This window comes from Mustela erminea, chromosome 16, assembly GCF_009829155.1.
Source record: "Mustela erminea isolate mMusErm1 chromosome 16, mMusErm1.Pri, whole genome shotgun sequence".
Lineage (NCBI taxonomy): Eukaryota > Metazoa > Chordata > Mammalia > Carnivora > Mustelidae > Mustela > Mustela erminea.
In genome coordinates, this window is record NC_045629.1 from 20,892,075 (window position 1) to 20,919,189 (window position 27,115).

The 27,115-nt window shown below is 39.4% G+C and overlaps 1 protein-coding gene across 6 annotated transcripts in view; it reads left to right on the plus strand.

Moving 5' to 3' along the window:
• Window positions 1–699: 699 nt before the first annotated feature.
• The window catches only part of PREX2 (phosphatidylinositol-3,4,5-trisphosphate dependent Rac exchange factor 2), a 337,813-nt gene continuing 311,397 nt past the window's right edge, over window positions 700–27,115 (plus strand). For 3 of the 6 annotated variants that reach the window (XM_032316155.1, XM_032316156.1, XM_032316153.1), the window contains exon 1: window positions 700–1,407. In XM_032316155.1, coding sequence (XP_032172046.1) covers window positions 1,267–1,407 — 141 coding nt within the window. In that variant the 5' untranslated portion in view covers window positions 700–1,266. The remainder of the gene's footprint in view (window positions 1,408–27,115) is intronic. The other 3 variants (XM_032316150.1, XM_032316151.1, XM_032316154.1) reach the window with 1 other exon arrangement.

The following is a 27,115-nucleotide window of genomic DNA, read 5'->3' on the forward strand; positions in this document are numbered from 1 at the left end:
TATAAAGACAAAAGTATATATGGATTATTCTGCTTGGAATTGTAAATGTTCAGTGCTCATTAGCTTCTGATTCTGTATCCAAGTGAGAAAAGGCAATAAATATACACATTCCAATCAGGACATGCTCTGTGTTTCTCTCCTTTTTCAAATCCTAAGAATATATCTGTATCTATATACCTTTATGTGTATCTACATATCTTTTGATAACCACTCAATAAGAGCTTTAGACAAAGCTGCTCATTTAGTGACACTGTTAAATCATAGCAGCTCTTAGAAACGAAATTGGCACAAGTATTTTTGCCTGTGATTGAATTTCATATTATCTTGCTATTGGAAAAAAGTCATAGGCATGCAAAGCATCCCTCCAAAACAGCACAGTGCAATGGGGATGCTCATTCTATCTGGAGTCTGCTGTTTGGGCCAGGGCTGTCACTTTCCCATAGTGTCTTCATTTATTATGCTAATTGACTTTCCAAGCGCAGGCAGGAGGGTATCTGCCTGGTGAATTATTCTCGGTTGGGGGCCTTTTAAAAGCAAACCTATTTTGTGCCCAAACAAAACCAAAAATCAATGTGTTTCTTTTCAAAGATGGGAGGGTCAATACCATGGTTGTTTTGTTCCCATCCAGTTATGTAATCGTGGGGACTTGTGTCTTTGCTTTCAGGATTTGTACAAAACACATTAAAGCTAAACAATAGGCGGGAGTCATAGAAGCAACCCTCGAGCTGTGTCTTGGAGTACGTCCTCCTAGGTTTGGGAATCTCCAATTAGTTCCAACTCAAGTGCTGACTCCGTGTGTGTGTGTGTGTGTGTGTGTGTGTGTGTGTGTTTAGTTAGCTGGCATGCAACACACTTCCCCAGGGTTGTTTCCTTTTTCCTGAGATTTGGCGAAGGGTAAAGGGTCGGAGTCACATGGATACAAAGCATTTGATTAATGTCCAAGTCACCGCTGTGGCTGTCGGAGCTGCCTCCCCCCCAGCCCAGGCCGCGTGAGGCCGCAGCCGCGGGGCTCGGCGTGCAGGTCCCGGGCCGGGGCCACCTCTCCCGGGAGTTGTCTGCCCAGAGCCTCGCGCCTCCCCCGCCGGAGTTCCAGCGAGCGCCCTCTCGTCTCCCACCAACCCAGCCTCTCCCCAGCATGTAAAGTCGCCCGTACCTCCTCGGGCTTCTCGGAGGCAGCAACTTTCCCCTCTGGCCGGCGCGGGGCCGGGCACCGGTTGGCGCGCGGGATAGCGCGCAGCACAGCAGCCCTGCGTCCCGCCGCCCACCATGACGGACGAGAGCCGCGGGGACTGCCGAGCCGAGAGCGCCAAGGACCTGGAGAAACAGCTTCGCCTGCGCGTGTGCGTGCTCAGCGAGCTCCAGAAGACCGAGCGGGACTATGTGGGCACGCTGGAGTTCCTGGTGTCGGTGAGTGTGTCCCCGCGCGGCGACGCAGGGTGTGGCGGGCGGCGCGGGGCGCGGATCCCGGAGCGGCCGCCGGCGCGGGGCATTGTCTGCGGGGGGACGGGGCACCGCTCGGGGCACCGCTCCCGGCATCGCGGGACCATGAACCCGCGCACGGACACTCTGCTCGCCCGCGCGTGGACCCCGGGCGGGACTGTTTCACGCCTGGACACGGAATAAGTTTGCCAGGGCCTTGGACATATGCGGGCTTGAAAAGTTAGCTCCAATGGGAGAAGACTTGTCCCGGGAATCCCTGCTTACCCCATCTTTCCTCACTCTTTACCCCGTCCCCGGCTGGCTGCCTTGTGTAATTTTTTTTTACCCTCTTCTCCTCTTCCCCTGGGATTTTAAGACTTTGACTTGGTGATTAAACTCAGTCTACTACATTCAGGTACATTTAGTTAAAAGAAAAAAAAAAATCCTTGATTGTTTTGGAGCTTGAGTTCATTATTCAGATTAGATGGCAGCGAAGTCCCTTTAGTTACAATAATCTTTAAAACACAGGATTCTGGCGGCGGGTAGAGAACGAGCAGTGGGGTTATGATCTCTAGCAGCTGTTGGATATTAAAGCCACCTGTGGTGCTCACCCTGTACTAGCCCTGCCGTCTCCTACCCCCATCCTCCATCCCTGGTTTAAATTTGCCCCCCGCTCAGCTTCTGGATTCTCTGTTCACACTGAGCCCAGGAGAGCAGTATGATAAAACTAGTGTCAAAAAAACTTAAAAAAGATTTCATAGAAAGAACTGGCAGGAACTTTGTTTCAAAGTTTCAGCTTGACGTATTGGAAGCCTGCTCTGGAAACGTTTCATTCATTTTAGAGCCAGAAGGGGCAAAACTGAGTGAAAGAAACTTCTGAGACATCACTCAGAAATTGAATTTTTTTTCTATTCATTGTTGCAAAGACAAAAGAGTTTGAGTATTGACTGCTTTCCACCCAGATGCCTGGGAGAGCATAGGACTGAGGAGCTCTTAGCCTTTGCAATCTAATTCACATCTTCAAACCTTCTGCTCCTTCCACCTCCGTGTTGCATGCCCTCCTGGTCCAAAGGGAAATGTTTCAAAGGCCAAAACTTCGAGCTCAGTGTTCTGTAAGATGTAAACTTTCTGCTTATAATTATGGTAGAGGAATTCACTTCTTTGCTATATCAAGAAGGAGAGAACAATGTTTCAACACAGACTGACTTCTGGTTGACTTCTCAAATTAAAATCAGTATACTCAGGTATACTGAGTGTACCTGGGGCCACATTCTTTGGAAATATTTAGATATTTGAGAATATATGGGTAATTGATGATAAATTGGATTGTTGTACACTTCCATGCAGCAATGTCAAAAAAGCATGGTTTTAAGATTTGACTTTTTTTTTTTACAAAGTTATTACAATGTTATAGACTATATTCCCTATGTTGTATGTTTCTATGACTTATTTTATAATCAGAAGTGTGTACCTCTTAATCCTCTTCGTCTGTTTCACTTACCCCCCACCACCCTCCCTGCTGGCAACTACTTGTTTGTTCTCTGTGTTTATGAATCTGTTTCTCTTTTTGTTATATGTTTGCTTGTTTTGTTTTTTAGATTCCACTGTAAATGAAATTATATGTTGCCTTTCTGTCTGACTTACTTCACTTGGCATAATACTGTCAATCTGTGTTGTCACAAATGGTCAGATTTAATGCTTTTTAATGGCTGAGTAATATTCCATTGTGAATTTCATATTCTATTCCATACTACATCTTCTAGATCAATTGATCTATAGATGGACGCTTAAGTTGCTTACATACTGTAAATAATGCTGCAACAAACATAGGTGTACATATATCTTTTTGAATTGGTGTTTTCATTTTCCTCAGACAAACGCCCAGAACTGGAGTTACGGATCATATGACACTTCTATTTTTAGTTATTTGAGGAACTTCCGTACTATTTTCCATAAGGGCCCCACAAATTTACATTACCGCCAACAGTGCATGAGGGTTTCCTTTCCTCCATGTCTTTACCAACACTTGTTATTTTTTGTTTTTGTTTTTGTTTTTTTTTTTTTTTTGATACTAGCCATTCTGACTGATGTGAGGTGGAGATTTGACTTTTAATAGCTTTAGATTTGCCTTTCATGAAACTTCATTGGTAACAAAGTCCTTTGACTTTTGAAAAATCTGAGCCACTACTTAAACTGTATTAGTTACTTCTTTCTAGAGGTATTTGAAAAAAGTACTGTGCAGAGTCCTGAATTGCAGAAATAGATAACCTAATCTACATCAAAAACCAATTTGTTGATCTTTATTTAATATATGAGTTGATTATTAAAATTTATTTAATATATGACTTGATTATTAAAGTTGAAAACTTATTGCTAGATAGAGTTGGGTAAAAAATTGTGGGAGGGGACACATGGGTGGCTCAGTTGGTTAAGCATCTGTCTTTGGTTCTGGTCATGATCCCAGGGTCCTGGGATTGTGCCCCACATTGGAGTCTTTGCTGAGCAGGGAGCCTGCTTCTCTCTCTGCCTGCTGCTTCTCCTGCTTGTGATCTTTCTTTCTGACAAATAAACAAATAAAATCTTAAAAAAAAAAGAAAAAAAAAGAAATTGTGGGAGGTTAAAATAAATTATATGTACCTATTTACAAGTAGTTCATTTAATGATTTCTTTCTTCTTATTTCATTCATAAATTATGGACTCTTCCACTTTTATTTTTCTTTGCCCATTATTTTGTGCACATACGTCCCATACTTATGCACAAACTGTTCACACACACACAAACACACTAATTGGCCTGTCATCCTAAACAAAAGTTTACCCTGACTTCTTTTTAATCATAATCATTGAAAGCCTCAGATCTACTTGTAATACACGTTTAGATTTTCTTTTCTGAGTATTTATTTTTTTATTATTATTTATAGTAACACTGAATACGCATGTATTATTACTTGGTCACCTTCTGTTGATGTAGTCAATCTAGTCCTAACTCTAGCGTAAGCTAATAATATACCAAGCTTTAAAAATATTCAAACTCTTTGGCCTGGCAGTTCTTTTTCTAGGAGTCCCATCTTGAAGGACTGATAAGAAATGTAGACAAACCATAAAAGTGATTTTTAAAAAAAGTTAACACAAGTATTAGATAAGGGGCACATTTGTTGTAAAAAATCTGATAGCGCATTTCTAAGTCAAATATAAATATTTGTTAGGTTAGTCATTGTTTTAGATTTCTGTCATTGTTTCAGCCATTAACACGCATGAAGGGTAACACTTATCTTTATTATGAAGAGATATAAAATGGATTTTTAGTTTTATCAAGAACTTATTTTTTACTTCAAGCCCATAAATAATCAAACAAAATGGTATTTTTTCTCTTGATTAAATGATCATATGACCTGAAGGGAAAAACTTTTCATACTAAGATCTTTTATACTTCTTTTTCTTTTAAAGATTTTTAAAAATTTTATTTGAGAGAGAAAGAAAAAGATCACATGATCATGAACCAGGGGAGAGGCAGAGGGAGAAGGAAAAGGAGAAGCAGACTCCCTGCTAAGGGGAGCCTGACTGGGGTTTGATTCTAGGACTCTGAGACTAAGACCTGAGCATTTAAGTCAGATGCTTAACTGACAGAGTCACCCAGGTACCCCTAAGATCTTTTCTACTTCTAATTCCTTTTTGTTCTCATTTCCAACCCTTTCATTTTTTAAAGCGAGAACAACTTTCCCCACTCCCACCCCACAGAGAGCTGGTATATAGAGTGATTCTCTCTTCCCATGGGATCTCTGGCTTCTTTTGTTTCTTGCTAGCCCTTCTATCCTTTTGTATTCTCACTGGGCTTTCAGGGCTCCGTTTCTTCAGGCAACTTCATAAACCTGTCCTCTCTGCTGTCCCCCCTACCCCATCCCAGTCAACAGTGCTCACTGCTTTGTAGTTTCTTCTCCCTGCACCGAAGGAGGCTTATATATGTATGTGTTTACTTTGGTCTCATTCTATTAGAATGTAAGCTTCTTCAAGACAGGCCATATTTTACTTGTATGTTTTTCCCCAGAATTTTGTGCAGTGCTTGTGAAATCATAAGCCATACCAAGATCAGGATGTCTTCCCAGACCCATCTGAGTGAACAGAAGCAGAGCAGGGCCAGCTTCATGGGTGTGCATGCTCTGCACTTTGCTCTGGGCTTCATGCTCAGAAGGACCTGGAACTTGGTTCAGAGCTCTGCTACCAATGTCTTGAAATTTGTGCTCGTTTTATCTTTGAACTTGTGTTTTTACAAGTGAAGTCCATTGGGACAGTAGAGTGTGAGTAGAGCTAATATATGAAAGAAAGAGAAAAGCTTTATATTTCAGTACCACTTTTATTTTTTTAAAGATTTTATTTATTTGACAGAGAGAGACAATGAGAGAGGGAACACAAGCATGAGGAGAGGGAGAGGGAGAAGCGGGCTTCCTGCTGAGCAGGGAGCCCGATGCGGGGCTCAATTCCCTGACCCTGGGATCATGACGTGAGCTGAAGGCAGAGGCTTAACCAACTGAGTCACCCAGGTGCCCCTATTTCGGTACCTTTAATAACACATTTCCCCCTGGTTTTGAGCAAAAGGCCTCACACTTTTATTTTGCACTGGGCCTGGAAAATCTTATAGACACATTTCACTATGGCATTGTGGCTGGATGGCTCTGAACATTTTTGTCTAAAATGGGACACTTCTGAGGTTGAAAGGGAGTGCTGTTAATAATTACACTGGGAAACAGATGTAACCCTGGGGTGTTCCTGGCAAATCAGAATGTGCTGTTCCTCCATGTTGCGGGCACATGAAGACAAAGACTTTGAGTTACATGTCTTGTCATAAACAAAAGATGTTGAAATTTGTTACCTGTCTAGGCATTGACCTCAGATAGCCCAGAATCTGAGTCCTGTTTCTAATATACTAGTTAACTTTGGACACATTCCTAAACTTTTCCAGCCCCATTTTCTTCATCTGTAAAATGGGGAAACAATAGCATTTCTCAAGGTTGCTATAAGGATGAGATGATGGATGCTTTGGGCTCTGCCCAGTCCCTGACTTACAGGAGGGCCCTATATATGGTTACTGTTATTTCTTCTGGTGCTACAGTTGCTACACAGAGGTACCCATACTGGTCAGCCTTAATGTCTAATTTTTGCATGTGTGATATTCCTGTTTACACTTTCTATCTCTGAGTCTCTTCTTTACTTCTTCCCCCGGTGTTTCCCTTTCTTTTCATGCAGTCCTTCTTCCCATGATATTCTTATTTTTTAAAAGATTTTATTTATTTACTTGTCAGAGAGAGAGAGAGCGCAAATACACACACAAGCAGGGGGAACGGTAGGCAGAGGGAGAAGCAGACTCCCCATGGAGCAGGGAACCCAATGCGGGACTTGAACCCTGGAATCATGACCTGAGCCAAAGGCAGATGCTTAACCAATTGAGCCACCCAGGTGTGCCCTGTGATATTCTTATACATGCTCAGTTGACTTAAGACTGCGAGAACACTTTGCAGTCTACAAAACAACAACAATAGTTAGTATGCTATTTTATAGTTTACAGTAAACAATTGCATATTTATTATCTGATTTGGGTTAATATATGTGCACCTTACTCTTTCAAATGGTGCTCTCTAGGGTTCCAGGGTTCTGTGGTTTGGCTTCAGGGTTCTGTGGTTTGTCCCTCATAGAGGGTGAGCAGGAACTGAATTGGATGGCTTCAGGCTTTCCACTGAACCTCTCCTAGCATAGCCCCACCTTCTTCTGATTTGTGCCTTTGCTAAAGCAGTTAGAAAAGCCTCTTACCTAGATAATAAACTCTAAGAGAACAGGAGTGGTGCATTTTTCTCTTAGGTACAATTTTCTTGGCCTAAATATAGTGGTGTGTAAATAGGTGCACAGGGAAACAAACAAATCAAACAAAAGCAAACACACAGTTTGAATGAGTCCAAAAACAACTTCCTTCAGTAACGATCTAACTTTTTCCAGGCAAGGATAAACTAATTCAACACATTACGTTTAGGTTTGTGCGATACTGGCTGAACTGTGTGACCGTCAAATTCATATACTGCCATCCTAACCCTCAATGCCATGTGGGCGAGGCAATGATAGAGTTATGAGCAAAGTTGCATGGAGGCATTAAGGGGCCCCTTCAGTGCCGGGTCAAGGGAAGCTTTGGGAAAGAGGTGAAGGATAGCTTCTGAGGGATGAGGAGAATATGCCAGAATGGGAAGACAGCTAACTATCCATCTGGAAAGAGCAGCGTGTTCCGTGTGACCTTTATATGACATTTTGGGGCTGCTGGCATCACGTTGCGTAGGCGATGTTGACAATTCTCTGTTGATGGGAATTGATAGGTTCTATATCCTCTTTGGATACTTTTGGGTATTGGTAAGAGGTGAAGTAAGTTCAGTCTAGTTTGAGAAGGATTGTATGTTTAAGAATTCTTCCTCCCTTTCTTTCTTTCTCTCTATTTTTATTATTCATTTGAGAGAGAGAATGAGAGAAGAAGAGAGAGAGAGAGTATGAGGAGGGAGAAGCAGACTCCCTGCTGAGCACAAGCCCGATGCTGGACTCAATCCTGGGACTCCATAATCATGACCTGAGCTGAAGACAGTTACTTAACAAGCTGAGCCACCCAGATGCCCCAAGAATTCTTTTTTTTAAATTTTTTTTATTTTTAAAGATTTTTTTAACCTATTTAAAAGAGAGAGTGGGGGAGAGAACATGAGCAGGTAGAGGGACAGAGGGAGAAACAGACTCTCCACTGAGCATGACCTGAGCCAAAGGCAGACACTTAACTGAGTCACCCAGGCATCCCTATTTGAAGAATCCTGACTTGTGAGGGGATACCTACTGTCCTGTTAGTAATAAACAAATTTGAGACCGCCAAAGTTAACACTGGAAAGGGATGTCTTGTGGGATAAAGTTACTAGGCCAAGATTTCCTGAATCACTGTCTCTGAATTTCACCTGATTCCTTCTCTTCATTCCCTATATCTATGACCTCTCTGGTCATCAGCAATCCACATAAGCATACGGAGAAGACCTTTCCTTGCTTCTCTTAATCTGGGACATGTTATAATCTTCAAAACATTATTCTTGAGTAGGGAAGAACAGAGGCCGGTAATCCTAGAAACAGCATGAAACACAAACATAATCCAACTTGTATAATACAGATTCCTGCTCCGAACAAAGTGATCTTTTAGGTCCCGGAGACTCAGACCTATTTTTATCCTAAGCCCCAAGGTAGTTACTCCTGGGCTGACTTGGGGGAGTGCTTTGTTTTCTAAACATTAACTTGAACATGTATGTATGAGGATGGCCTCAGGACTCTGCCCTTAGGATGTCTTGAGTCTCGTAGTGAATACACCTTAGTTCATTCATAATTCAGATATTTGGAATATTAATCATTATGGCCAGAGCCTACTCCCTATACAGAGGAATGTATTTTTTGTCTTATGGTTTCATCTGCATAGCTGTACCTTATTATAATGCCATTAATATAAGAATAGTATCTACTGAGATAAGCTTTGTTTCTCAGCAAGAGAGTTCTGTCAGTAGGATTGAGGAATGAAGACTGGAGTCTGGTTACCCATTGGGAGCTTCTGCCATTGCATTGGTCCAGGTAAGAAATGTGGAATGTCTGATTTAAGACAGAAGCAATGAAGAAGATAAACAAATCAAAACAGAATAAAAACCAAACCAAACCACAAACAGGCAAACAAACACCCACCAACTAGGAGACATCCTTGGGTGGAACTTTTGGTATGTGTGTTCCTTCAGAAGTGGAAGTTTCTGTAGAAGGGAGAACATTGTGTGGAACTTGAGCCTGTAGTTTGAAAACAAGATGGATACAAGGGGCAGAAGAGCATTGGGAGGAGGAAAAAGGTGAATTTGGTTTTGGACCTACCGGGCTGCAAATTCTGCTGCTTTTTGAAGATATAAATATGAAAGTTAAGAAAGAATTTGGGGCAAAAATTAGAGTTCTAGAAATTAACTTATATTTTTTGAAGTCACCAGGTGGATGAGATGCCCTAAGGGGAAGAACTTGAGGAAAAAAGACATATAGACAGAGGGTAGGTTTTTGGAAAGCCAGCATTTGAAGGATGGAGAAAGAAGTAGACTGTGCTGGTGACTCAGACTGAGCCATCAAAGTTTGAAACAAAGAACCAGGAGAGAGTGATCTCTTGAAATCCAAGGAAGGACCTAGTACCCAGAAGAGAGTCTTCCTTAGAACTTTTGAGAAGTAGGTGTTGGGAAGACTGGAAAGGCCCCTGGATTTGTCAATTAAATGCCTGTCATTGGGCTTTAGTTCAGGAGTATGTGTGAGCAGAAGACTGACAGAGAATGAGGTGAGACCCCAGTGGAAGCTGAGGGCTGAAGACCAGTGGAAAAACTCTCCTGAGTCTTTGTCAGTAAATGCAAGGGGAGAAGTAGGTTAGTAACAGAAGCAGGTGATTTTTGTCCAGGGATGTTTGAGGAACTGCCATGGCAAGAAGATAAAGAAGATAAAGAAGATCCTTGGCAAGATTCAATGCCACGAAACACCCACAACAACACATCGTTGTAGATTGTAACGCCAAGAGTGAGCCGGCTGTCTTGGACACTTTTAAATTTCTGCTGCTTCTTTAGTGTAGCATGTGAGGAACTGCTGGGATAGCCCTTGTGCCTCCTTTTGCACACTCACCAGCAGCCCTGCTGGGACAGTAGGGTGCAGTGCGTGGTACAGAGCATGGGTTTAGGGAATCTGAGGACCTGGGTTAAAGTTCTGGCACTGAAACTTACAAACTGTGTGTAACTTGGGGCAAATTACATAGCCTCTTTATTCTTGGTTTCATATTTGGAAAACACATTTAATAATATCTCACAGGCTGGCGTCAAGTTCAAATCAGGTTGTGTAGGTACAGTCCTGATAGGTAGTAAGGCTTTCCTCTTTTTCCTTTCTCTTCCTGCCTCACAGATAGAGTCTGGTGGTTGTTGAGGCCACCTAGCCTGCTTCTGGGCCCTTTCTCTTCCAGCCTGGAAGCATACTGGAGGTTTTAATAGATAAGTTTTAATAGAAAGGTCCTGAGGAGGCTGGAGGGGCCTTCAGGAATGCAGGGGAGGTGTGGTCTTAGAGGAGGAGAGGGAGCGTTAAGGGTGTGGGAGATGTGGTTGGGGGTGTGTGTGCTGTGGAAGGTGCAGAGTAGTTTGCCTCTGGGAGGAACAAAGGATGCAATGCCCAGAGTTATTTTAGAGGAGGGGGGGTTGGAGGTTTCTGCCTGATGACCTTTACTTTTCTATGAAATTGAACTATTGTTTTCTTTGTGTTCTGTTTTGTTTGTTTTTGCTGAGAGTAAGGCCTATGAAGACAGTGATAAAGATTTGAAACATACACTTTCAAGAACAGTAAGGGGAACTGAACTCAGGTGTCTGATGTTGGATGTCTGACTGTCTTTGTGTAATCATTCTTTTATTTATTTTTATTATTATTTTAAAAGATTTTATTTATTTATTTATTTGAAAGTGTGGGGGAGAGAGAGTATAAGTGGAGGGGGGAGAGATAGATGGAGAGGGAGAAGTAGATTCTTCTACTAAGCAGGGAACTCAACGAGGGTAGAGGGGGGAACGACTCAATCCTAGGACCCTAGGATCATGGGATCATGATCTGAGCCAGAGCTGAAGGCAGAAGCTTTTAACTGAATGAACCACCCAAGCGCCCCATACGTATTCTTTTAAATGTGACTTTCTTAATGCAACTTATCAATTTAGAAATCAAAATAGAGAAATGGCTTCACCTGATTTCTTATATTATGACTAGGTTCAAATCTTGGAAATAATGACATAATCATTTTTTTAAACCATGACACAAATTGTGTGGAACATCTATACTATTACATTTAAGGCACACAGCAATTACTGTGCATACTCTTTGAAAAGAAACATTGATTTATCTGACAACATTTTGATAACATTACATTTTTTCTCAGTACTGTCTTTTAGCATTGTTCTGTTGAGTGTTCTCTTATTATATTCCTGGTTTATCCTTTAATTCCAAATAAAATTCTTATGTTTGAGTTTTGAGTAAAATTAGTTTGACCTAAAAATAGTTGTTTCTGCTTACATGAATTCTTTAAAATTCTTATCTATAATATTTACTTTTCATAATAGATGAATTTTTATTCTCAGTGTATTATAATTGCATTAGCTATATTAAAACCAAGATTTCTTTGACTTATTATATTATTGCTTCAAACAATAACAAATTCAAAATCACCCCTTAATAAGTGTTTCTTTGCTTAAAACTATGGTTGGGTCACTTTTCAAATGGTGTTGAGTATATTCATTCAAATCCTGAGACATCTTATAAAAACTTTTTTTCAATTTTTCCCATTCTCATGAACAATCATTGAATTTTATTCACAACCATTGAATTCAATGATTGTAATTTTAAGAAAATTGATATGTTAAGTTGAGGTTATGGTTTTTAAACATCTCTAGTTAGTATAGATGACTTCAGACTTTGATTCCATGCATAAATTTGTAGTAGTTTAGCCTTACCATTAGCTAAGCATACTGTATGGAAAAGGACCTGTGTTTTTAGAGAATAGCTAAGCCAAGGACATTATGTTCTGTCATCAATGTGAAATGAGTATTTTCCATTAAAAGACAACCCCTTCACTTGGAAAGGTTAAATGGTGTAATACTTAGAAATGACGGCATCTGGTTAAATTTAGAATACTGACATAAAAATATTCTCTGGGTTAATAGCAAAAATGCAGTAATATAGAATATGAATGAGTAAACATTTTTATTTATTAAAAAAATTTTTTTTAAATTTATTTGACAGAGATCACAAGTAGGCAGAGAGGCAGGAAAGCAGGCTCCCTGCTGAGCAGAGAGCCCGATGTGGGGCTCGTTCCCAGGACCCTGAGATCATGACCTGAGCCGAAAGCAGAGGCTTTAACCCACTGAGCCACCCAGGCGCTCCCATTTTTATTTATTTTAAAACTTTGTTTCTCTGAGAGAGTCGCCTAAGAGTTGATATCTGTGTTTGACTTTGCTTTGCTACTTTTGTTCTTTTAATTATCTATTTAAGTTGTCTTCTTGACAGTAGAAGAGGCTTTATAGAAGGTGACACATTTTCAGTGATTGTGCAAGAAATGCGGATGTTTTCCTTTGATGCCTTGTAATGCTTCACCTTGGCCTCGCTTTCATGTTCCTTTGGTTTCTAGTTTTTTTCTTGTTTGAGACTATTGCCCCAAAGAAAGAAATCTTAGGATTCCAGAAATAACATCTCCCATTCCAAAGTTTTTTTTTCTGTCAGTAACACTTGGAGGAGAGCTATGGAAAGACATTTTATCACCTAGATGTTAGTCCCATACTTGCAGATTCCAAGATTGCTTTAATAATTCATTATTTCCCCAGAACTAAAATTATGGAAGCAAAGGGAATTTTCATTTTCTACACTGTGTATCTGTGTGTTGGATTTTGTGTGACTTTAATATATTTTTGTATGTTATTTAGGAATATTTTTGTATTCATATATTTATTCTCCTAAAAATGTTTGCATATTCTAAACATTCTATGCCAGGTTTTCTAGTATCTCTTGAATAATAAGATGTCTGGCAGAGATTTCTAATTGCTCCCAATGTCCAATATTCTTTTCTTCCATAGTGATAAAAGTTTTAGCTCAGGACACGATTATCTAACTTAAGATTGCATGTCTCAGCCTCCCTTGCAGTTAAGTGTGGGCCTATGAATAGGGTCTGGGCACTGTGTTGTGAGCAGAACTGGCATGGGTAACTTCCAAGGTGTACCTTGATAATGGAGGAGTATGTACTCTCTCCCTTCTCCCTGGGTGGTGTGAGGATATGATGGTAGGAAATGAAGCAGCCATTTTGGACAATGATTTCATTGACATGGAGTCACATGTTGAGGATAATAGAACAACAAAACAGAAAGAGTCCATTTCTTTATTAAAACAATCTAACTGGTATCCTGTCAAAAATGGGCCTGTAAAAATAAGTCAGTATTTACTTAACTCTGTCTTAACATCATCTTTTTTGACATTTTTACATTGTGCTTCCAATTTTTCACTGATTTATGCAAATTATTAATGAATTGGCAAACTTTAATATATTTTTCTGCCTTTGTCTTAACTGAGTAATCCTAACGTTTTAAATTTATTTCTAGCTTTTCTTTAATGAAAAGCTCACCAGCGATTTCCCTGGATTACACTAAAACTACACTCTCTTTTGCTCTTGGTAAACTTTCTTTTTTTGTTGTTAGAAAAAGAACAGTATTATTTTTAACCTATGCTTCTATATATTTTTTTCCTGAAGACCAGAATTTGTGTGTTCGTTATGTATATTTATAAGAACATTTGTTCAGCTGCTTTCACTGAGGTTAAACAACAGTAGTTTAAACAACACGGATTGTTTGTGACTCTGAAAGCCGTATGTAATCAACATGGCTTTTTTTGTGTGTGTTCTGTCTTGGAGCTCTGGTTATTTAATTTTTCAGTTCGATTGCCTAACAGTATTTCAGAGGAGTACGCAGCTCGGCTCTATCAGGTCATTGAGTATCCTGTTCCTTCTATCTTATTGCTCCACCATCCCCTAGGACCCATTAAATCAAAGTCTAGAGGAGAGAGAGCCAGGCATCAGTATTTTATATAGTTTCTCCATGTGGATCCAATGTGCAGAAGGTTGGAGAACCAATACACGAGGGTCTTCTTGTCCAGATGGTCGAAGCTGGCTTACAGATCCCTTTCTCATTTCAGCTCTAAGGGGACAGAGGCAAATTCCACACATCACTTTCACTCTCATCCCCTTGGCCAGAACGTCATTACATGGCTGAACCAGCTGTAAGGGAGACTGGAAATGTGCTATCTAGTTGGGTAGCCATGTGTACGGCTGAAATTTGGGGAGTTCTGCACTAATATAAAGAAGTAGAAAATAAATATTGAGGAGCAAGGTGTAATTTCTGCCACACTTTAGGCTCCAGTGAAACCTTAGGATTGGTTCTTTTTTTTTTTTTGAAGACTTTATTTATTTATTTGACAGAGACACAGCAAGAGAGGGAGCACAAGCAGGAGGGACAGGACAGGGAGAAGCAGGCTTCCAGCTGAGCAGGGAACCTGATGTGGGGCTCAATCCTAGGACCCTGGGATCATGACCTGAGCCGAAGGCAGATGCTTAATGACTGAGCTACCCAGGTGCCCCTAGGCTTGGATCTCAGAAAATCATTTATATTAATTCTTGGGTTCCTTAACTATAAGAATCTGTTCTACTTAACATATAATTTGGATTATTTCCCCCTAAACTAATATATTCTTGTCCATATAGAAATATATCTAATATTTATCTATCTTTTCACACATGTTTGTAAGAGCAACGTAAAGGGTTTTTGTGTTTTTGTTTTTGTTTTTTGTTTATTTTTGTTTGGTTTTTGTGTTTTTTATCCCCCCATTGATTTTCACTACAGGAAGAATGAAGAGAGGGTTTGGAAATTTTGTGTAATTAAACTTTTTTTTTTTTTTCCTGAAGTCTCAAACAAATGATAAAACTGTCCCAGGAAAATACGGACATCATTTAATATGTCTTTGTTCTATGTCAGGCACTGGATATTCATGTATAACTCACAACTCCTTTCAAGGCTTGTATCATTGTAACGAATACCTAAGTATACTCTGGTTGGTTCCTCAATGAGAGAGGGGGGATTCTGAGCTGATCCATTGTGCAGCTATTCCAAGAGGTTCTGCTGGTGATTTACTGGCCCAGGCATTTCTAGATTGTGGGAGCACTGTTATTAATCAGGACTCGGAAAACCAAGGCAGATGTTGGGATCAGGGTGCAGAACTTGTTGACTCCGGAAGTACACAGAAGCTAGAAGTCAGGAAGGAACAGTAGTTCATTTCAGGCAAAGGAACAAGAGCAAAGGAGCAACAAGAGTCTCATGGTCAATCCAAGACAGGGGTCAGAGCCAGGCAAGCACTCAGGAGCCAACAATTACCCAGAAGTCAAGAGTTTCCAGGACAGAAATGAGGAAATGCAATGAATCATTTAAAAATAGACAACCTTAGTTCTACTGTTAGATATCTGTTAGTGTACATCATTGCTAAGGGTGATTTCAGTGTGGATACTTTTGGATCTCTATGTGCTTAATTACTTTCTACTTACTCTTGGTTTTATGTGTTGAAAGTGGCTCATGTGTCTCCTCTATATGATTAAATCATATGCTATTTGAAGCAGGAATTAAATACACACACATGCACACGCACACACAGACACACATCCTCACTCTTCAAAATGTATATATTGTTCTGCATTCAGTGGATATTGTATAATTGGCATTGGTAGAAAGCATTAATGTAATTAAAACACAGAGGAAGTGAACTATAATTCAAATGATTGTTATTCCTGGAAGTACTCTATTTGCCAGGACTACTTCTTTTGATAGGATAGACAAGGGAGAGGAACAGGCATTGTAGTAATCCCAGAATGACGTTTGATAAATAAGCCATGTTATATAGGTGGGGCCATTTTTCTTATTTTCTTATTCTAGCAAGGACAGTTAGCACAGCTGTGTAATCTTAGAGTCCAGAAGGTAATCATGCTATTGATAGATGAATATAGCTTTCAAGTAAAATATGAGAAGTTGATGTTTCTCATGTATATTTTGAAATAATAATTCTCACATATAAATTGTACCTTCTCTGTATGGTGAAATTTTCTGAGGATAGCAAATATTCTTTGGGCTTTAGGGCTGTTTTTAAAAAAAATTATTTTACATTTAAAATTGACTTAATTATAAGGAATTTAATGAGTTAGGTTATCAGAAAATTTGAAAGTTTAGTTGACAACTTCATTTTAAACATTCACATTTCTATAGTTGAATATTTGGTTCAGATTCAACTTTAATGGCATCAGAAAAATATACACAAACCTAAATGAGAGGTCCAGGAAGTCAGCCAGGATATTTGAATAAAATCTTAAAAATGAAAAAGTCTGCTAACTAGATTTAAAGAGAAAATTATAGCTTTACTATATTGTATTATATATTCTTTCTACAAACCATTTCTTTTCCAGCTTGTCAGTATTAAAGTTCCAATTATTCTGTGATATTCTAGAATTTTCTTTTCTAGAATTTAATTTTTGCCAAGTGAAATCTGTAGTAATTTTGTAATAAGTAAAGACAGAACTAAGCAATCAGTAAAACAAAAAACAAAAAACAAAAACCAAACAAACAGAAATTACTACGGAATGGAATTGGAGTGATTTTTAAATTTATTTCAAAACCAACTTACATTTGAAAAACCTTTTAACAATGCAATTTATGTCTCAGGTCAATTAAAAAAATACCTCTTTTTTATACTAAGCCTTATGATTTAGTCTCTTCAATAATTGTTTTAAAAGCACAAGATTCAGGTATTTTGATTCTTTTTTTTTTTTTTAAAGATTTTATTTATTTATTTGACAGAGAGAAACACAGCAAGAGAAGGAAGAGAAGCAGGGGGAGTGGGAGAGGAAGAAGCAGGCTTCCCGCTGAGCAGGGAACCCGATGCATGGCAGGGCAGATGCTTAACGACTGAGCCACCTAGGCACTCCTGATTCCTTTTTTAAAGACTTATTTATTTATTTGAGAGAGGGAAAGAGAGAATCTTAAGCAGACTCCCCATTGAGCACGGAGCCTGATTCCAGGATCAGTGGAGACCACCCCTGCCGAAATGAAGAGTCAGATGCCTAAGCGACAGAGCCACCCAGGCACCCCCAGATATATTTTTTTAAGATTTTATTTATCCATCTGAGAGCGAGAGAAAGTGAGAGGGAGAGAGCATGAGCGGGGTGAGGAGCAGAGAGAGAAGCAGATTCCCAGCTGAGCAGGGAGCCCCCTGTGGGGCTTGATCCTGGGGCTCCAGAATCATGACCTGAGCCAAAGGCAGACACTTAGCCAACTGAGCCACACAGGTGCACCAGTTTTGATTCTTAATATTCCAGGGCATATTCATTAAGCATGTAGTGCATGCCAATCACTGTTCTAGGCTGGGAGGAGGAGTTAAAAATACCCTGTTTCATGGAGCTCCCTTTCTAAAACAGTAGCTACCAGATAAACGAGTGAAATGTTTGGTATATTAGCTAGTTTAAATGGCAATGAGAATGAGTGAAGCAGATGGAGAATAAAAATCTGTGTATGTTTTTACATTTTATATAGGTTGGAAAGGCAGAAAGTCCCTCCTTTCTGCAAGGCTCTAAGAATATTTAAAAATAACTTTTTTATTTTTATTTTTTTATACTCTAACTCAGGCAGTACCTAAGAGGAAAGTGCTACTCAGGTTTCTTGTTCAGCTCTTTAGTATAATTATAATTTAATGATGAAATTAAGCCCAGATATACATTGCTAATAAATTTAATGGAACAGATTAGCAATAGCTTAGTGAGTGTAAGACTTAAGGCTTTAACTAGTTAATTCTTTAGCTGTCATTTCTCAGTACCCTGACTTTAATAGAGTAGGCATATGTTTTTTTGGAGGTTCAGCAAACTAACAATATACCTACCTCACCCTGTCACTGTTACATGTTTATGCCATTGAGAAGCTTATTTTGTAGAGTGTTTGTCAATACGGTTTCACATTCTGGCAGCTTTGTGTCTAGTGGGAATTGCAGCCAGGGTTAGAATCCATCACTGGTGGGAACCAGCCAGCTGAGCAGTGCACCACCTCGGGGAGGCTTCTGCTGGAAATGAAGTGTCCTTCAGCTGCGAGTGGACTAAAGCATTAAGCAACGAGGGTGGGGGTGACAGGTTGAGGATCCTGAAGGTGCAGCAGGATCTCAAGCCAGTTTTATAACTGTTACCTTAGATAATCCCAGATGAGTTAAAAGCTAAGGTATGGAATGCTTTCTTCCATTTTATCTATTAAGGTCTTCCCCTGAGAGGAAAAAGGAAGGGTAACGAGTGTATCTTGCAACCCCTCCCCATTCCTTGTTCTGATAGTATTAGCTCCCTTATGGCCCTCTAGAGGTGACTCCCTGGAGAAGTGTGGACAGCTGGAGGGCCCCTCTGTGGCCTATAAAGTGTCATTGGGAGCCACAGCCAGAGACTGTGGGGGAGGGGAAGGGTCACTTCAGGTCTGTGGAAAACACTCCCTTTTCCCTCAGCATCTTGAGGCCTTGTTTCTTGCGTTATTGTTAATAGAGTCTGGGAGCTTAGATTCTGGTGCTGAAATTTTTTTCTGGGTTAGTTCTATAAATGATATTTTTAAAGCAACCTTTTGTGGAGTTTCATTCTTTAGTTCACTGAATTTGTAGCACAAAGGAATGGAAAGAGATTTATTGCTATCGTCATTACCAACTTCAGAATAGAAATTGGTGAGTAATTATACTTACATTAGACTTTTAAAAAGTATAACTGAGGGAAAGGGATTCAGCTGGCTGTATTTTTTGATAAGGTTCTGTGCTTTCCTCTTCCGTTTCTCTTTAGAGACCATTCTATGGCTAATACATCATAAACGTGAAAAGGAAGTGCAAACACAATTACCACAGAAAGTCGAAATCTCTTCCATTCACTTCTTTATGCTGTTTGTGACTTGTCTGCCTGATTGTTTCAAAGTAAGAAAAAGCTTGGGATTCTTATCTATCATTATCAGTGACACTGGTTTTGAGTGTGTGGTGTGGTTCTGACAAAACTGGGACAAAATCAACCTTCATGCTAGCAGCCATTGTACCAAACTAATCACAAGAATGTGTGCAGAATACACACAGTGAGCTTTAAAGGCAAGTACATTTGTCTAATGAGATAATGCAAGATACAATGCAAGGAGGGAGATCAGATACAGAATGAACATTCTGTTAACTCTGTAACAGAATGTTCAGTGCCATCGGTAGTTCTTCCGTGGGGGCTTTGAGATTTTCTGCTCCACTCTGCTCAGTTTCTTAGTCCTCATCTAGTCCTGAAGCCCCCAGAGGAGGAGCTGAGGGCTGATGGGGCTCCTTAATCAAGAATACAGTGAATGTGGGTGAGGTGATCCCTGGGAAACAAGGCTGGGTTTAGAATTTGGTCTAAGATAACATCTGGACATTTCAGAGGTCCCAAAAGGATCTGGGGTCAAGGGTTAACACAGCTGAGGTCTGCAGTCTGTGACACAGAGCCAAGGAGCAGCTTCAGGGGATTTCCACCATCTTTTACACTTGAGAAATGTAGCTCCTATTCCTTGGCCCCTTCCCGTGCCCTCTGGTCTAGTCATTCCCTCTCCCCATTCACTTTCAGGTTCCTCTAGCAGTTTTCCTAGACTGACCAGGTAGCTTTGAGTATGGGCTTTAGGCTTATGGTAACTTCTGAGGGATAGGTAATCCCATAATGATAAAGATTAGGATCAATATTTGTAATCCAAGATGAGGTAGATTTTGACTGCTTCATTAAACTTATTTCATTAGATGATTAGAATAATCGTTTAAACCATTTGGTTCATAGTTACTCCCTTAATGCATTTTTTTTTTCATCTAGAAAGCTTTACTAATGTTTTATGATTCTTGTATAATTTTGAAGAATATTTATCAGACTCGAAGAACTTCCCTGATAGCTCGAGTCTGGTCTTAGTGACAAACTGTGCCATTTGGAAAAGCTTGAAAACTTTCCTGACCACTTGTTTGAGGTTTGCTGTTTATTTTGATCAGCAGGTTCACTTGGCTACCCCTGTGGAAATTTTAGAAGGGTCTTCTTTCAGTTCATTTTTGGTCTCAGGTAGACACAGATGAAGTGAGTTGCTCCAAACAAAAGCAACAGAGTTAGAGAATCTTCCGCCTATCATCTGAGCCAGCCTTGTCTTAACATCTTACAATTCAAGTTTCTATGGCTTGATTTGTTCTAATTCCCAGGACCTGGAATATTTCTTCTCCTTTTTATTTATACCGTTGCTATAATTTGTTTAGAAATTCAGGAAGTATGGAAGAAAAATTGAGAGAAATCAGTTATCTCCATTTTGGGAAACCAAAGAGCAAAGTGGTTTTGTTTATTAACTTGATGTTGTATGTTTGAGTAACAGTTGTTGAGAGGTTAAGGTCTTTTTCACAGAGTCATAATCTCTGAATTTCACATAAGACAGTATAAGGTCCAGATACAACTTAGTTTTCAAACTGCCACCCCAAACTGAAAACAAAAATGAGTAAAAAAAAAAAAAAAACCCAAACCCCCAAACCTCAAATGAGAGCTATTCCTGTTCACATGAAGAAATACTATAATGATCATCAGCCTTTCAACAACATGGGATTAATTATCCCAGTAAAAAGAACAATACCCCTAATCTGTTTTCACGCTTCTATGTCTCTGATGGAATCAATTTACAAATAAAGGCTGACATTTTACTTTGTAGTTCTCAGCCTTGCCAATCCCTCATGGCAATTGCACTGGCCTGCCAGTTTGGGAAAATACACTAAAAATAACTCGGAGTTAAGAGTTCTCACACTAGTAGCTATAAACTCATGTTTTCTCGATCAGGAGGTAATCCTCTTTTGATTTCAGAGTAAGAAATGTGAAATGCATCAAGAGAAGACCATTCTCCTCTTCTAAGATTGTGATGCAATTGATGCAAGGATCCTCAGAACCTGCTAGACTAGAGCCTGGAGGGTCAGGACAGAGACCAATGGTTCAGGGCTCCTTTCCTCCACCTGTTGACCTAGCAGAGGTCTGAAGGATTTATCAGTTACGTTCTTATACTAATTTACCTAATGCAAACAGATTCTCCTTCCTCTGTCATGCTAGTGCCAAAGAGGAAAGGCCTATGGTTTTTGAGTAGATTATACTTTTGATGGAAGTTGCTGGAAAGACTGTTTTATTTTATGGTTTTGTTTTTGTGGAACAGTGATTAAAGTGGTCTGACCAAAGGAGTGGTGTAAGGGAGTCGTGGGTGGTCAAGGTAGCCTAGGGTCAGATGGTTGAGTGGCCTTGAATGCCAGATTCATTTAGAACTATTGGTAGACAGTGGAGAGGTAGGGAGTTTTTTGAGCAGAAGTCACAGAATTGGGCCTTGATTCAAGAAGGGTCATCTGGCAGAAAGTCTTTTAGCAACAGGTTGTAGGAATGGCTTCATTGGGCATAAGTAAGACTGGAAGAGACCAACCGATGAAGCCCAACAAATGTCAAAAGATTAAATGAGTGGAGAATATGCTGAGGCCCCCATCCAGACCACCTTAATTAGAATCTTGGGATGGGGAGAGAGAGTGGAGAGTCAAGAATTAGTATTTTTAAAAGGCTTCATAGCTGATTTGAATGTGTAGGTAAGGTAGAAAAATAAAAGGAAATGAATAAAATAACAGTAACAATATATATATATCAATATAACAATCAGGGATTGAGATGAATAATCTATTTTCCAATATGCTGCTAAAAAGTTGATGAGTGTGGTTTAAGTTGTGGGCATACTTGCTTGAAAGGAGAGAGTGCTCTGAGATGACAGAGGAAAGACGTTGAGTTGAGGACTGGAATGCATTATGGAGTAGTTTAAAAACCACCACCAGAAAGACATTATTGCATTAGCCAAAATGATCAGAAATGGGGCAGAATGATCACAATCATGACCCAGAACAAGCTTTTTCTGCAGTTGAATTTGTTTAAGAATTTTGTTTCTCCCTTTTCATGCTTTGATCTATTTCTCCAGATACATGAATCTCGGGGGGGAGGGGTGGAAAGGAGTTTTTTGTTTGTTTGTTTTAAGTTTAAAGTACTGTGCAGTGGGATAGTTAAGTTGGCTACCTGGTACGGTGAAATCTGACTTCTGGCCCTTCTGCTACTTATTAGGAAAAGGGAGAAAGTAATTGATGTGTGCCAAATAATTCCCATACAGTGGGAATTTATATACATTATCATTAACCTGCCCAATAGTCCTGTGATGTAGGGATTAACCTCCCAGTTTTACAGGAAATAAAAGGAGGCTCTAGCTTTCAAGAGAGCACACACCTGCTCTTGCTCCCAAGCCTGTGCTATTTCTTATTACCTGTCCTGTCTCAGCAGACATGAGAAACAGTGGAGATAAACCATGAGTGCAAAGGTTAGTATTATTATTGTCATTTTCAGGTATTATAGAGATAACCCAGATGGATGGCTCATTCAAGGCTATGTGAAAGTAAATGACAAAGGAGAAGGTGTACGGAGGAAAGCAGAGTTCATGAGCATACCCAAAGAACAGAAGGAAGGTTTAGGCTGAAGAGGCAAGTAAATTCACTTCACTCTCCTCACATTTTCTTTTGAACCCAACCCTATGGGCTTTTATTTCATCACTCCACCAAATATATATTTATCCAAGTCACCAGTGCTATCCACGTTGCTAAATCCAGTGGCCATTGGCCAGTTTCTCAGTCCTCTTTTTGCTTGACCTAACGGAATGTTGATCTTCTAATTGAAACAATTCCTTCCAGGACAGTATATATTGACTTTGTTTCCGACTCTGTGCTCCACTATCTCAGTGTCCTTTGCTGGTTGCTCATCTTCTCCATGATATGTAGCTGTTGGAGCCACATGGTATCTATCCTAGAGACACAGGATTCATTGTTCTGACCATTTTTCTTCTCTACGTACATTTATTCCTTTGGTGGTCACCCTGAACTTCAGTTTTGAATGTCTGTGTCTTCCATGAATGTCTAATATGTGTCTTAAACTTAACATGGCCAAAATCAAACTGCTTAACACCTCCCCTCACCTCATTCTACCTTCTCCCAGCCAAACCTCATCTTTCTGAGATCTTACTCTTGTCAGTAAACAACTTAATCTTTTCTCATTGATCACATTTAATAGTGGCAAATCCTTTTAGCTCTATTAAAAAAAAAAAAAAGAAAATCCAGACTTTACATATGTTCATGATAAAAACCCTCAACAAAGTAGGCTTAGTAGGCTTTCACCTCAACATATGTGAAAAACCCACAGCTACCATCATTCTTAATGGGGAAAAACTGAGAGCTTTTCCACTAAGGTCAGGAACAAGACAAGGATGTTCACTTTCACCACTTTTATTCAACATGGTATTGGAAGTCCTAGCCACAGCAATCAGACAACAAAAAGAAATAAAAGACATCCAAATTGGTAAGGAAGAAGTATAACTTTCACTATTTGCAGATAGCATGATATTATATATAGAAAGCCCTAAAGACTCCAACAAAAAACTGCTAGAATGAATAAGTGAATTCCATAAAGTTGCAGGATATAAATCAAAGTACAGAAATCTGTTGCATTTCTATAGTGAAGCAACTGAAAGAGAAATCAAGACAACAATTCCATTTACAACTGCACCAAAAATTATAAGGTATCTAGTAATAAACTTATACTCTAAAAACTGTAAAACATTGATGAAAGAAATTGAAGATGACACAAAGATAGGGAAAGACAGTGCATCCTCATGGATTAGAACAGATACATTAAAATGTCTATGCTACCCAAAGCAATCTACACATTTAATGTAATCCCTATCAAAATACTAAAAACATTTTTCAAAGTAGAACAAACAATTCTAAAATTTTTATGGAACCACAAGACTTTGAATAACCCTAGCAATCATGAAAATGTGAAACAATGCTGGAGGTATTGTAATTCCAGATTTCAACCTATTTAAAAAGCTTATGTCATCAAAACAGTATGGTACTGGCACAAAAAATGGACACATAGATCAATGAAACAGGATGGAAAGCCCAAAAATTGGTCTATGAAAAAGGAGGCAACAATATGCAATAGGAAAAAGTCTCTACAACAAATGGTGTTAGGAAAACTAGACAGCTACATGCAAAGAATAAAATTGGACCACTTTTTTTTTTTAAGATTTTATTTATTTATTTAACAGAGAGAAACAGAGATCACAAGTAGGCGGAGAGGCAGGCAGAGAGGGAGGGGGAAGCATGTTTCCTGCTGAGCAGAGATCCAGACATGGGGCTTGATCCCAGGACCCTGAGATCATTACCTGAGCTGAAGGGAGAGGCTTAACCCGCTGAGCCATCCAGGTGCCTCTGGACCACTTTTTTATACCATACCCAAAAATCAACTAAAAGTTGAGGAAAGACCTTATTTGTGAGATACAAAACCATAAAAATCCTAGAAGAGAACACAGGCAATAATTTCTCTGACATTGGCCATAGCAGCTTTTTTCTAGGTATGTCTCCTGAGGTAAGGGAAACAGAAGCAAAAATAAATTAGTGGGACTTACTCAAAATAAAATGCATCTAATTAAAGAGGGCACGTATTACATGGAACACTGGGTGTGGTGCATAAACAATGAATCTTGGAACACTGAAAAAAAAAATAAAAAAGTAAAATCCATGTACAGAAAAATAAAGGTCCATCACTGCTGTGGTTAATTTTTCAAAATGCAATGGAGAATATAAATGTAACTCCAAAGTAAAAATGATTGAACAATGTGTTAAACTACTATAAAAATCACAAAAATAAGTGTGAAAAGAATAATATTCTTTAAAAGCTTTTAAAAAATAAAATGTATCTGCACAACAAAGGAACCATAAAACTAAAAGACAACATGCTGGATGGAAAGAGATATTTGCAAATGACATATCTGATAAAGTCTTAGTATCCAAAATGTATTAAGAACTATACAACTCAATCCTAAAAACCAAATAATCCAATCAGAAATGGGCAGAAGACAGGAACAGACATTTCTCTAAAGAAGTTATCCAAATGACCAACAGACATGAAAAAACGTTCAACATCACTCATCATCAAGGAAGTGCAAATTAAAATCAGAATGGGATATCACCTCAGACCTTTCAGAATGGCTAAGATCAAAAACAGAAGAAACAGCAGGTGTTGGTGAGGATGTGGACAAAAAGGAAACTTCTTGCACTGTTGCTAGGGATGTAAGTGCTGCAGAGACTGTGGAAAACTGTACAGTGGTTCCTTAGAAAGTTAAAAATAAAACTACCCTATGATTCAGCAATCACACTACTGAGTATTTACCCAAAGAATAGAAAAACACTAATTCAAAAGGGATACACGTACCCCTATGTTTATAGCAGCATTGTTTACCAATGCCAGGATATGGAAGCAGCCCAAGTGTCTATTGGTTGATGAATGGATAAAGAAAAAGTGGTATATGTACACACGCGCACACACACACACACACACACACACACACACAGGAATATTTCTCAGCCATAAAAAAAAAATTAAGTCTTGCCATTTGCAAGGACATGTATGGAGCTAGAGAGTATTAATGCTAAACAAAATAAGTCAGGGAAAGACAAATATTGTATGATTTCACTCACATGTGAAATTTAAGAAACAAATGAGCAAAAGGGCCTAAAAAAGAGAGAGAAAGAGAGACAAACCAAGAAATAGACATAACTATGGAGAACAAACTGTTGGTTACCAGAGGGGAGGTGGGGGGGCATCAGTGAAACAGGTGATGGGGATTAAGGAGTACAATTGCTATGATGAGCACTGGGCAGTGTAAGGAAGAGTTTATTTTTTAAAGATTTTATTTATTTATATGACAGAGAGAGAGAGCATAAGCAGGGGCAGTGACAGAGGGAGAGAGGGAGAAGTAGCCCCCCACCCCTACCCCACAGAGCAGAGAGCCCAATGCAGGGCTCAATCCCAAGACCCTGGGGTCATGGCCTGAATTGAAGGCAGATGCTTAACCAACTGAGTCACCCAGGCGCCCTGACATATGGAAGTGTTGAATCACTATAGTGGACACCTGAAACTAATATGACACTGTATGTTAACTAACTGGCATTAAAATAAGGACTTTAAAAAATTCACACTTTAACCGTTTTTCACTACCTCTGTCCACTGCTGTTATCCTGACACAGCAGCTTCCTGCTTGGTTTCCCTGGATCCCTACAACCAGGGTAGCTGGGTAATTCTTTATGAGCATGTCAAATCATTTCACTCTTTTGGTTTAAGCCCTCCAAATACCTTTCATCTCCTTCAGAGTAAAAGCCATGTCCCTCTAATGGCCTGTGAGACCTTGTGATCTGCAGTCTTCTCTGTTATATCTCAATCTCATTTCCTGCTATTTTTCCAACTTGCCTTCCTCTGATCACAGTCACCCCTTTGCTGATCCTCAACAATGCTGGGCATGCTCCTGCGTCAGGAACTTTGCAGTATTGTTCTCTTGGCTTGGAATGCTCTTCCCCCAGGTACTCTCATGCCCACCCTGACCACTGTGTACCAAGTTGTATCTCTTCCCTTTTCAACCCAACATTCCTCACCCACCTTTACTGCTTTAATTTCTCTAAAGCACCTGCTGACCTACTAAATACCTTGGTTATCTTGTTTGTTCTTCTCCCACTAGGAAGCGAGTTCATTAGGAAAGGAAGGAGATCCATGAGTGCTTGTTTATGGCTATTCGCACAACCTCTAAAACAATGCTTAGCACATAGTAGGTGTTCATAAATGTTTTTTGAATTGATTGGTGTGACTCATACTCAATATCATGTAAGACATATATATGTGTATATGTGTATGTGTGTGTATTTAAACCCTTTGTTAAGAAAACTTAAAACATACACAATGCATTGGAAAGGTATTAGAAATCTAGTAAAGGGTTACAAATTTGAGTCTGATCTATAAATTCTAAGAGTTTAACAAAGTAGATATTGATAATAAAATGGATGATGAGAAAGGATACGCTGACAAAATTAACTCATAAAACTAAGAGGCAAGAAAACATTGAAGAAGATGCTAAAGAGAAATGAAATTAGCTAAGGGGCTGCATTTATATGG